Raw genomic sequence first — 13,845 nt, forward strand, 5'->3', positions numbered from 1 at the left:
TCAAAATACTGAATTAGAGAGGAAAAAAAACATTGTGGAAAAACTTGAAAGATAAGTAGTACAGATTATACCATGAAAAGATTTTCTGTACTTGCCACTGCTGTTCTGCCTTAGCAGAAAGATTAAATCAGTCCTGAATACAAGACAATCTGTAACACCTGCCTGTGATGCCCTTGTTCATGCAATTTTGACACAGTCATTTATTTTATTTTCATGAATTTTTGACAAGCAAATTTATTCAACAGATTTCTTCTAAATGTCCATACAAAGCAACTAAGTTTCATTTCCAACATTCCCGTATCTGTTTTCCTCAGTCCATTTTGTTCCTGTCCATTTTGCAAAATCTTTGCAGCAAATATGTAACTAATGAATGCAACTGTAATTAAATTATCCTGTCCTACAGGTAAAGATGTTCATTTTCCATCACTGTTTGGCATTCTTCTCAGGCAGATCATTAATTTGTATCTATCTATCACTATATACATACATACATACATACATATATACACAGTCATATTTAGAAGACCAAATACATATTGTCATTAGAAGTACTTGCAGATGAAAACAAAGAAACAATCAACAGAGACTTGGTGTTATAGACAGTTGGGAAACCCCTGCCTACCTCTAGTCACTATTGACTATTGACTAACAAGTCAACGTCACTATTTGTCTCACTTGAAATTTGAGAGAATGTAAAAAATCTATCTGCAAACTTGTGCTTCTAGAAAAACATTTGGAAAAAATGCTAACAAGGCATACAAACAAACTCTGTAACAATATTTGCAAGAGAAGGCTTGATAGTATGATCAATGTAGAAGAAACTACTCTAGGAAAATAGCTAAGAGTTCCAATTTATCTAGTATCACAAATTACAATAAATTTTGAAAACATTCAATTAAACATTAGGGAAATTACTTTCCCGTGTGAGGGATACCATTTTCCATCCCAGAACTGAAGAAAACCTCTTATCTGTTTTGTCTGACCTTATGAAAGAAGAAATATGTTGACTGTAATTTCATGAATATGACACAATCATAAGAAATGTGTATTATACTGCACATCATCCTCCAAAATGTCTTAATTTCACACTGGTTGACAACACTGTATTTTATACTGAATGCCAGAAATCTATTAACTCAATATTGTGCTAATCCAGTCAATACTGGCTATGCTGGCATGATCAGCATATTAGTAAATTCTCAAAAGAACTTACTGAATAATGTTTAAATACTAGTTCCTAATTTGTTTTTAGCCTCATCTTCTACATGTGACTGAACAAAGTAATTCTCAGCATTTACAGAGCAGAATAGATGGCAATATGTTTAACACTAACCATTTTACTTTGTAAATAACTGTGTTGTCTTCATCTCACAACTCAAGTCTGAAGATAATTATGTATGACATCACTTTCGTCAAGTAATGGACCATTGAGTTAAAAACCTCTGGCGTTATAGTTTCATATAAACTTGATTGACCACAGCATGATGATATTTTAATAACAGATTAATAACCATTGTTACTTAGAAAACAGTGTGTACTATTCATGACTATTGAAGTGAAATTATTCAAGGAGTTTATTGGAAAGACAAAGTCTGGTAGTTCTGTTTTCCTGAGAAACACAGTTTCTACGCTGCATTTTACTTATGTCTACAGGGACAACAACAGACAAGTTATTTGTCACATTATACATATATATATATATGTATATTATAAAAAAAAAAAAAAAAAGTTATCTCTCAGACTAAAGAGCAGCACAATGTGTAGATTCTCTCTCCTCACCAGAAGTTAATAACAAAGCTACAAATAATTATCTTGAAAATACTTTGTCATATAAATTTGATATTTTCAGTTCAGATTTATTTTCGCTTCTCAGCTACAGAGTACTTGCATCAACAACTAGCAAATTCCTATGATGATTTCCTTCCTTGTATTTTCTCATTTCTTAGAGAAATGAAAGAGACCACAGTAGGGATAATGAGATCAGATCAAGCATACAAACAAATCTGTTATATTCTTTTAGGCCTAACCTCACTCCAGCTTTTAATTTTTTTTTCCTTTTTCTTTTTCAAATCATTACAGCCTGAGGAATATGAACTGATTTATTTGCATGGTTGTTGTAGATTGTTTTATCTGAATACAGCATCTTTAGTTGCCCTCATAGTGAATCAGTAAGGAGAAACTGACGGGTAGTAGTGACTCTCAAGCATTAAATTCACAGTGCCACATGGTGGTGTAAGAAGCATGTGGAATTTACATTCAAAACTGATCCAAAAAAGTTAAGTAGCACATATTTAACTCTGAATTTTTGAAGCAAACAAGGAGATGCATAAAGCTTCCCAATCTTTAACAGGTTGTTATTATTATTATTATTATTGTTGTTGTTGTTGTTGTTGTTGTTGTTGTTGTAACTTCTTCCAGATGCTCTTTTAGAAATACTAAATGTATTGGCTGAACAGTTTGCTAAATCTCTTAGCAAGGATAAACTGACCTCTGCTGAGAAATCAGCATAATTGACTGAAATATTCCCATTCAGCTGTGTAGACAATATTGTAGGATGCCTTATACTAATCTGCTGTTCTCAACTCCACAAGCGAGCTGTGCCTGCAGATGCTTCACAGGAGATGTGACACTGGTTAGCAGAACCATTCACTAATTGAATAATGCAGAATACTTACCTGTGTAAACTTGATTGTATATTCCCTTCTCCCCTAAGGATTTTAAAGAACTTCACAACTGAACTTCAAAGACCTTCAATATTTGCATTAAATTTGTTCACTTGTTATTTTTTTTTTCATTAGGTTCTACTTGCATCTTAAAATAAAAACATGAAAGAGAAAAAGACAGCAGCTTCTATGCTGCTTTTCCCCACAGTGGGTATAATATAATCAGGTGAATTCAACATCAGACAACAAAATCTCAAGAATAAAAGCAAGTTCTGCAAAAGCAATCAGCTGAAATTATCCCATGACATAGTGTGCCAATTTAGAGTAGTTGAGTTCTATGTTGCTTCAGTTACTGAAGTTCTGAATTAATTCCTTTGACACAGCCTGTGATCATTGTCAATTTTGTATTTGAAGATGTACACAAACCAGATGCATCTGTGGCATATATAAATTGAAAAGCAATAAAATGTATAGGGGTCCAAATGCACCAAAAAAAGCACACTTTCATATCAAGTTTCTCTTGTGTAGTGGAGATAAATAAAAACCAGATGAGAAATTAAACCCATACACATTAACAAAATAAAAAATAAAAATGTTGCTTTGCATTCTACTTCATGTAAAAATAATTTACATTATTCACTTTTCAAGGAAGGAATAAAATAATTTCAGAAGTTCAACACTTAACTAATACAGCTTAGGATTCAAAGTGGAAAAATATATTGCCATTTTTACAATAATGTAAGTTAGAAGAAAATAAATTAGAATCATTTTCCAAATGAAGCAATACAAATACAATCCTGTATTCTAAATATCACTTTTTCTTTATATGCACACACATAAAAATACCTGTGTGTATTTAAAAACATACACAAACCAGAAATGCAAGTAAAAGGAACAACTATCTATGTTCTATCTATGTTTTAATTCAAAAGACATGGAAACTTTTACTTCTAAGGGAGACAAAACTTTCAGGGCTATGTATGTTCAGCTCAGAATATAAATAAAATAATATGTGAATAAGACACCTATATATTACAATGATTTTAAACTCTACAGGCAGGCTAGAAAGAATGCCTCATCTAACAATCATTTTAAAACATCTGTTTTCAATTTTCCTGCCTTTTTTTTTTTGTGTGTGTGTGTAATCTATTATTCTAAATTTAAGTGGAATGTACTGAAAAGTTGCACCAAAAAAAGCACACTTTCATATTGTAGTCTTTTCGTATATATGCCAGAGTTAATTGATTTTATTTAAAGTTATATTCTTACCATTTTAATACTGCCAGAAGCAGATGTGATAGAGCAAACAATGAAAGAGTAAAAATGAGAATTAGATGGAAAATTTTACTTCAGATGCTCAACAAACCATTTCTAAAGGAATACCAAAAGCTGACTTTTTCAACTTATGTGAGCTGTAAAAACTGAAGTACAGGCATATTAATGTGTACATTATAACATAAGTAATAATGTTGTCCACGCTTCAATAATTTAGTAACAATTCCTAGGCCATGTAATCAATTTAGTACAAAAGGCATCTACGAGTACTGAAGATGAGGGGTTACTTCATCAAGGATGGGAACTGGATTTTAGAGTCACGGTGTTTATTTACCTCGGCAATTTTAAAGTTACTTAATAGTCCTCCAGGATATTTATAATTCTTTATATCTTCTGGACAGGTACAGAAAATAAACCAGAAGGAAAATACACATCTATTAAGATAATTTGCTTGACCTTCTCAAAGTAATCTTACTTAAAATTTACTTGCACGTTCAAACTGATCGTGTTGTCATTTCCCCAGTAGTATGAGGCTGTGGGACAAACAAATACTGTTTGGTTTACTGAATAAACTAGCAAGCACATCATTTCAACCCATATATAACTTACCTGCGCTTCCTGAGGCACTTGTGCTGCATCAACTCTGTCTGCAGTGTAGGCTGTCAGCTGTTTGTCTATAGCAGCAAGAGATTCTTGAATTAAGCGGAGGGTTTTGTCAGTCTCCTGGGCAGATTGAATACTCTGTTCAAGACTCTTTTGCCTTCTCACAGCCTAAAAACAATGACAACATTATTAACACTAGCAGTAGTAATGTGCATAATACATTTTTTCACTTTCTTTTTCTTTTCCAAAAATGCAAGCTAAGAATCAAAAGGAGTTCTCCTGACTTGTACTCATCCACCTTTTTATAAGATAAGTTCCGCATCTTTTTGCCATTCATTCAGTTCTTTTTATTAAGAAACAAACATACACTCAAAAAAAAAAATTAAAATAAAATCCCAGACTGCATAGGCAAGTTATAAAAAATGCAGAACCCTGCACGGACAATTTCTATAATGAATGGAAGTTGGAAAAACTGTATAATAAAACCATCCTGATAGTTCAGTCTTTCCTTCCAAGGCATTAGCAGTCCTCCTGATCTTATTATATAGTTCAAGAGATTTTGTTTACTGAGAATAGGGTACAATCCCATCTGCAATAATCCACTTCAGTAAGTGAGAGGGATAAAAGCTCTCTTGAGAAGGAGTTCTCACATACGAAGTATAAATAGCTTTCTGGAACACAGGCAATGTCTACTCTGAAAAAAAGAAAGATGGATTCTTACCTTGTCTGAGGGCTTCCCCAATCTATTATCATTCTAACCATGTTCTCTTTCAGTTGACTCTAGCTTCCACCATCAGCATCTATATTTACCTTTTCTACAACTATATATATATATATATATATTTCTGTTTTTTGAAAAGGATGCTTTCCTTTCAAAGAGCTTCCTTCATGGTTTACCAGTTTACCAAATCAGAAGAATAAATTAACCTTTCAATTTGTCCTTAAAGCACATCCGTATTTAAACACTGGACATAAATTTGTTAGCATTAACTATTATTTATAACAATTTAATGTAATTATCAGGTACCAAATAACCTGTTGCTTTCTTCCATCTGTTGTGTTCAACTGCTCTCTCATATTTTACGTAGACCTAAGCCTAGCAGAATTTCTGCTTTATACAAAGCATGTAATCAACTATTTCAAATACAATACAGTTTTTCTCTGTATAGCCAAATAGCTGACCAGAGAATAAAGTGACAGTCTTTCTTGTGACGTGAAATTAAAGAACGAGAGGAGAGGAAAATACTCTTCAAGAAACTTCTTAGGTGTTCTGCCATTTTCCAAGTGAATCCACGCTTCTCCTCAGTGGTGAGACAGCCATATTCCAATTTGAATTCACAGCTATTACTAAAATCTTTCCTTGAACAATAGTATTCCTCAGCAATTCAGTCAAAGATCTTGATATATGTGTTTCTCAAGTAGCTCAGATTCTCTTCCAGAGCTTCAAATTTTACAAATAAAGGTTACATTTTGTGAGTATTCTTGCTAGCTATTGGTATCAAGGAATGGGCCAACCAGTATTTACTATATTTGTGTTATAAGCTGCTTTGTACTATTTCAGAACAGCTGATCAGATAATCTTGTATCGCTGCCAGTCCCAGGATCCTTTTGTGGAATGGGGCAGTGTTAGGTGCTGGACTAATGCTGTCACTGTTAATGGAAGCATCTGAGCCACTAATGTGTTCGTACCCAACTGAATTAACCACTGAAACAAAGTTATTTCTCAACACAGAACTAAGGCTGGCTATTTAAATGACTTTTACTTTCCTCTGATCTGAGATTTTACATTGCAATATTACTGGCCTGTTCAAAGCAGTAGGATCAAAAAACAGTTCAACTTACTCTGCCAGACCTTACTACTGATTTGCAAGACTGACTAATATAAAGTCATGCTGTGTCTTTCCGTTACTGTCAGTTTACTGGAGATTGAAGATACACTAAATCAGAGACAGTCTAAATAGTTCTGTATGGCCCATGGGTAAGGATATATGCCCTTGAAGCACAAAGATCTGTCACAAAGGAGAAAAATCTACCACACGCCTAGTGTGCATTTACCAATCTCTTCAGCTTTGGTGGAAGTAACCATTTGTCCATTTGTACAGAAGGCTGTACTGTTCTGAAGTTCAGAGAAATTCATCATTTAAAGTAAGATAACGAGAATGTTCCAAGTGACTCAATAACTTAATCCTTTTCACCGAGTAAGTCCCTGGCATTATCACTGGCATTGCAGAACCCTTATCAATTCAATCCAGAGAGATGCAACAATATGGAGGAGTTTCTTCTTTCTTTTTCAGTAGAAAGGTGCTATGCATTACAGGTCTTTTCCAAAAGGAACAGGCATAATACACACCTATGAGGTTAGACTGAGTTTCAAATTTATCCTTAAAACTCCCTTAAGTGTTTTTATATGCTTATCTATATGTGCACTTTTTAATAAGAAATACAAAAATTAGAATTGTTTATATTTACACATATTCTAGATTTAAATTTGTTTTCATTTATTCTGATCAGTTATTCTTTATTTTAGTGGAAGAGCACTGGTTTTCCTTTAGTCTGAGAGAGAAATACACCATTTAATGCTGCCGTTATTAAACTGATCTGAGGACACCATGATAGGAAGCTCTAAGATCTGCCATCAGATTATAGTCAATATAGCAGGAAGCTTTAATCTCTAGGGGAAAGTGTCTGACACTTAATTGCTAAACAGGAAATCTCAGGGAAACAACCGTCTAGTTATCTCTGAACTACTAAAATGTTGACAGCTCTCAAGGAAAATAAAAACATGGAAAAAATCTTGTGCTAGAAAGGGAAAAAACACCAATTATGAACTGAAGTGTTTCACAAAGCTTGTACTGTTTCTTACGGATTTTTGTAACTGAGACGTATTACAACATCTCTCTACGTCTTTCATCAATTGTTAATATATTGGTGTACAGTTTTCTCACATTCAAAGAATTCATTTTGAGCCCAGAATTTCTTTTACACTGCTCAAGCTAGAACTAACTCTTCTGCAAATTCTAGTAATATTTCATAGTGTGTTTTTAAAATAAGCCTTTCAAAATATTCAACCTGACCATCCTATAGTGATATTCATCTTTGATTAGATGTAGTTCAAAAGTGCAAATTAAACCAATGAAGACTTCTTCAGGTGCAGTCTATGCCTTACAGCTTGTAAAAGAAGACCTCTTCAAAGCAATCATGGATATGGGGAATGAAGAATTCTTTTCTCCTCTTGAGAGGAGAACAAAACAGGAAAGTTGCAACAAATGATGAATATGGTATTTTAAAGAAAAGTGTCATGCGGAGTTATATTCTAATAGGGTCATGTTCTAAAAGAAATTAAGAGACAATCCCCAAGAATAAAAATTGAATGTAGCCCACATGAAAAATAACATTTTATACAGTTTTTTGCAAGCACGGTCTTGAGAATATCTAATATCTGGCGTTTGTTGGACAGGATGTAAATCACTTTCAACATTACAGGAGATTACAGCCACCTGCAAAAGTTCTTCAGGCAATTGTGTTTTGTACATCAAATATATACATGTATTTGTATATATGTAAGTGAATCAATCCTGGAAAAATAGATGGAGTGTATGTCGCTTATCAGCCAGACCCAGATGTTCAAAAGTAAACCAAACATATTCTGTTAACCAACTAAGATAAGACGTACAAACATATAACCTTGATCAGCTTTAAAAACGAATCTCAGCAGCCATGCAACTTAATTTATATGGTAGAGGTTTGGTTTAATTGCTCTATTAATAGTGAATAAATATTTCACCTACCAGCTTCTGTGCATATGAATATATTGTCTTGGTAATTACCTGCATAATTATTTAAATAAAATAAATAACCACATTCACTTAGCCTACTAGCCAGCTGAAGCGACCTTGAACACAAACTGAAGAGTGTTATTAAGTGCCAGCAATGTATTCTTATGGAAGGAGAATGCATGCTATTTGGATTTCAACAGGGCCATGTGAACAACTCAAAAAATTCAGTGTCAGGAATCTATGGGACAAAGCACACAAGACTTGAGTTTAAAAATTAATAAAACATTTTGTTGAATAAATTATATTCATGTGATAAAGAAACAGTGTGACAGAATCATTTGCAACTGAAATAGCTTCTTTACTCTATTCTACTTGTTTACAGATCTCACTATGAGCATTTGATTTCTGAACACCAGAGTAGCTTTGCAAGAACTGGGAGGCTTTCTCACTCTCCTCCATTTTTATTCTTATTTCAACTGGAAAGCAATGACCTGGCTTGAGAGGCGGCCTATGCCAACCTCATGAAGTCTAACAAGGCCAAGTGGAAGGTCCTGCAGATTGGTCAGGGCAATCCCAAGCACAAATACAGGCTAGGCAGAGAATGGCATGAGAGCAGCCCTGAGGAGAAGGATTTGCGTGTGCTGATTGAGGAGAGATTCAAGATGAGCTAGCAACGCATACTTGCAGCCCAGAAGGCCAACCATAACCTGGGTTGTATGAAGAGAAGAGTGACCAGCAGGACAAGAGAGGTGATTCTGCCCCTCTACTCTGCTCTTGTGAGACCTTACCTAGAGTATTGTGTCCAGTTCTACAGCCTCCAACACAAGAAACATATGGAGTTGTTGGAGTTGGTCTGGAGGAGGGCCATGAAGATGATTAGAGGGCTGGAGCATCAACACGTACAAGTACAGGCTGAGAGAGCTATCTCAGAATTTTATTTTAGATTTTTTTCTCAGAATATTCTCTAGCCTTGCAATTCCAAAAGTAGAAGGTCATCAGAATGGCACTCCATCTGGTAGGTCTTCCACATAGAAAACCTCCAAGAAGGATCTGAACAACACAAACGGTACCTTCACTGGCTCATTCAGCCCCAATGCTTCCCCACATTTTTCATTATAAAGATTTTAAATCTTCAGGCTGGAGAAGAGGCTGCTTCAGGGGGGACCTCATAGCAGCCTTCCAGTACCTGAAGCAGAACTACAGGAAAGCTGGGGAAAGGCTTTTTATAAGGGCAGGTAGCAATGGAATGAAGGGAAATGGCTTTAAACTGGAAGAGGGTAGATTTAGACTAAATACTAGGAATAAATTATTTACTGCGAGCGTGGTGAGGCACTGGAACAGGTTGCCCAGAGAGAATGTGAATGCCCCCTCCCTGGAAGCATTGAAGGCCAGGCTGGATGATGCTTTGAGCAACCTGGTCTAGAGGAAGCTATCCCTGCCTATAGCAGAGAGGCAGGGAGATGATCTTAAAGGTGCCTTCCAACCAAAACCATTTTATGATTCTATGAATACGACCCTAACATATTTTGTCTATACAATCATCAAAATAATCTCCAGAAGTTTATTTCACCGTACTTATTGTACTTCTCAAATTGAACCCCTGCAGGTAGTATTACTTTTTAGACAAGCAAGACTATGTGAAAGTCCTGCTTTCAGGCACTGGAAGTCCTCTGTATGCTAGTGGCTTTCTCTTCCTAAGTCAGGAAAAAAAACAAATAATAAGAAGCAGAATCCAGGGAAAATATCTGCATTCAGTTAAGTATTTATGAAAAAAAAAAAAAAAAAAAGGGAGGGGATGGGAGGGAAGAACGGGGAAAGAGCAGTATACAGAAAGTAATGTTACTTTTTCACTTAAGACACTATTCAGCAACATAGGACATGAATGCAAAGGTAACTAAGTATACCTCCTGCTGCAGTTCTTCCCATCGAGTATTGAACTTCTCAAGTTTCTCATTGATCAGTTCATCCAAGATTCCACCATCAGTTAAAGTCTGAGCTAATTCCCGAATCTGATTGCGATTATCTTCTGGATGTCTCATTAAACGTTCCAAAGACTGAAACAAGTTAAAAAAATAGATTGTTCTCCTTTCTGTAAATAAAATTCTACAGAGCAATCATAATTTCCCTTAAAATTTTAAATAAGAAACTTCACATTCCTTGGACAATCAAAGTAGAGAGATAGGCCAAAAATATCACTGCCCTCCATCTTGAAAATAAATATTTTCACTACCCATTACTATAATCAAAGAACGACTCTTTATAAAGCAACAAATTGCATGCCTTATTTTAAGTCTGTGCAATATGCCCACTGACAGTATCTGTATACTCTATATTAAAAAAATTGCTTTGGTAACTTGACAGATGAAGCTCAATGGCAGAAAGGCATCACCAGTGTAATGTTTTGTATTTTGATCCTCTGAAATTATTAACAGCATTTCTAAGAATTTGAAAGACTCCACGAATAAAAAAACAAAAAAATAGAGTTGCAGTTCTAAAATGAAAATTTGCTTTCATTTTTAACTTACTTAAGAGAGGATATTTTTTTACAACATATGTTTTATTATCACCAAATAAGGCATAATACAGTAAATGAATCTATTTCCCTTAGGTGGATCTAAATTCAAACTGGTATTGTTTACATCAGCACTTACATCTAAAGACTCAGAAATCTCTTCTGCACCTCCCTGGATATTTTCAGTTGCCTTGAGTTTCAATTCCACCTCATTCAACCATTTGTTTTCTGCATCCAAATATGACAACAATTCATGCCAACATGCCCAGACTTCCTGAAGGAGAAAAAAATGTTTATTGGGATTGAAGCTCAAAGCCAAATTTCACTTATTAAAAGACTGAAAACACGGCATGTTTCATTCCCAAAACATTGCAATGTCTAATGCTTACAGTATCTTATACAGTTGATTTTTTCCCAGTGTTTATGGATTCTAAATAAATACAGTATATAACCAAAACATTTTCATCAAATACAGAAAAAAAACATAATATGAAGAAGCTAACACTTCTGGAAAAAAAAAAAAAAAAAAAAAAAAAAAGCAAAACCAAAGCCAAACAAAGAAAAAACACCTTGAAGATTTTCTGTTCCAAATACACAAGTTGTCAAATTTTCAAGGATTCATGTTAGAAGTTTGTCTTTATTACAAAACATAATTAAGCTGCTTAAATAGTCTGCACATTAATTACTTAAAGCACAAATTCATACAATATCTAAAAACAGGGATTTCAAGAATACTGATCAAATCTTCACAGAAATTAATACTGATATAAATTTGTCCTGGTTACAGTTGTGATAATTTTCTTCCTAGTAGCCGGTATACTGCCCTATTTTGTATTTGGGATGTAAATGCTGGTGGTAACAATGCAATATTTTAGTTACTGCTGAGCAGTGCTTACTCTAAGCCAAGGACTATTGTGCTTCTCAGGCTGCCCTACTCAAAAGGGGCTGTGGGTGCACAAAGAGCTGGGAGGTGACAGAACCAGTACAGCTGACCCAAACGGGTCAAAGGGATGCCCCATGCCATATGCTGTCATGCTTAACTATAAAACTGGGCGAGCAGGCAGCAGAGACTGTTGTTGCTTAGAAACTGGCTGGGCGCCTGTCAGTTAGCTAGTGGTGAGCAACTGTGTTCTGTATTATATTTATTTTTTTTCACCATCTACCCTCTTATTTTATTTGCTATTAAACTGGCCTTATCCTTATCTCATTTTACAAGTTTTACCCCTTTTAAAATTATTATTATTTTTACAATCCTTCCATCTCATTTTGGGATAAGGGGAGCAAAGACTTGTGTGCTGCTTAGTTGCCTGAAAGGTTAAACCATGATAAAATTATAGGTCATTTAAGTCCTAGAATACATAATATAAGGTTGTAAAATATATTTATATTATATTTTGCATTTACATTTACACTGCATTATTTTAAATATAACTCCTGTTTTTTTAGTATTTAACATTTTCCAGTACTTGAGGATACTTAAATAAGTAGATAAAAATGGCATATTGAATGCATTTTTCCTTGTTTTCTTAGAAGAAAGTAGACTCATGGCAGTCCATAAGCCAAGATTCCTAGAGTAACAATTCATTTCACCTAACCTTGGCCATTGCAAATTCAAGTCTTTGTAAAGGTTAGAAAGAGATATTACTTTACAATAGCATCATCATTAATGTGGGCAAACACAGTTCACCAGCTTAGATTAGAGAACCAATTTCCCAGGGTAAAATTTGGAGGAGGTAAGTTTTACCCAACTGCGTATTTGTCCTCTACAAAGTTAGCTAATGTGAATTATTTCACAACAAAATAAGCATATCTAAATCACCATGACCCCAGTGTAAAATAAAAACAGTTCTAGGACAAGAAACTATAATGGAACTGGCCAAAATGGCGGGGTCAACTGAAAATGTGACACATTCAGATTATCAGCAGATCAAATGCTGTTTCTCTGCTGTCCAGCTTCAGAGTCATTTAATCAAAACCCTTAGCCATGGAAGAATGAAGCCTAGAGGAGCTGGTGAAGACAACACCACCAGGTTGCTACAGAAGCCAGATGCTTGTCTTAATCTCAGAAAGGATAAGAAATCTGAGCAGTCATTACAGTCCATCATCTATAAAACATGCCTGTGATTTCTCTTTAGTTTTACTCTCCAGCACATACAATTCTTACTAAGATTTAGGTATATGGCTTACAAAAACATGTGGTATTTAGTATGTAACTCATACAGCCAGAAGTGCTTTAGGCTGCTCGTGGTCCCATACAATAATACACCTTTATTGTCTACCTCACTTCTACAGTTAGAATAACTATAAATACAAGCATTAACAAAACATCCAACCTCCAAAGTTTTGCACTTTCCATTCAGTCTGCTGCAGAGTCTCTGATAGCTGGTAATTAGAACATCAAGCTCCTTTTTCAAAGCCTCGTTAGCTGCAGGTGGAGCCTTTGCTATGAAATTATTCACGGAATCAGTAATAAGCTTCACTTTCACTTCTTTCTGCATGGCCTCTTCCTTTGCTCTCTGTAAAATAAAAATCATAGCTCTGATTTGAGAAAGAAGCAGATTTCAAATAACTCCTTCAGAATTGTCTCTGTCAGAAGGAAAAAAAAAAAAAAAAAAAACCACCACAAAAACATCCAATAACTAATTAATTCCATGAAGTTCTGAGAATTAACCCTTAAACTTGAATGCACACGAAAAACTTGTTTTTATTTTTTTGGCAATACATCACAGAATTGCAGGAGTTGGTAGGGACCTCAACAGATCATCAAGTTTATCATCCCTGCTACAGCATACACCCATTCTATAAAATTCTTCTGTATGTTAGTTTGGAACTTCCTATGTTCAAGTTTTTGGCCATTACTTCTTGTCCTATTGCCATGTACCACCAAGAAGAGTTTGGCCTCATCCATTTTCTTCCCGCCTTCCTTTAGATATTCATAAACATTTATCTGATTTATCCCCAGTTTTCTTTTCCTGACGTGGAACAGACCCAGGTTACTCAGTTTTTTTTCATACAG

The 13,845-nt window shown here is 34.8% G+C and overlaps 1 protein-coding gene across 1 annotated transcript in view; it reads right to left on the reverse strand.

Annotated features, from left to right (window-relative positions):
• Nucleotides 1–13,845, reverse strand: part of DMD (dystrophin) — a gene marked incomplete at both ends in the record, with an annotated part of 1,041,552 nt that overhangs the window by 608,646 nt on the left and 419,061 nt on the right. The window contains 4 exons of the mRNA XM_079549062.1: nucleotides 4,548–4,709; nucleotides 10,222–10,371; nucleotides 10,969–11,103; nucleotides 13,163–13,345. Of these exons, the coding sequence (XP_079405188.1) occupies nucleotides 4,548–4,709; nucleotides 10,222–10,371; nucleotides 10,969–11,103; nucleotides 13,163–13,345 (630 nt within the window). The remainder of the gene's footprint in view (nucleotides 1–4,547; nucleotides 4,710–10,221; nucleotides 10,372–10,968; nucleotides 11,104–13,162; nucleotides 13,346–13,845) is intronic.

The sequence above is a fragment of the Tetrao urogallus genome (genome assembly GCF_951394365.1).
Source record: "Tetrao urogallus genome assembly, chromosome: 1".
Taxonomy (NCBI): domain Eukaryota; kingdom Metazoa; phylum Chordata; class Aves; order Galliformes; family Phasianidae; genus Tetrao; species Tetrao urogallus.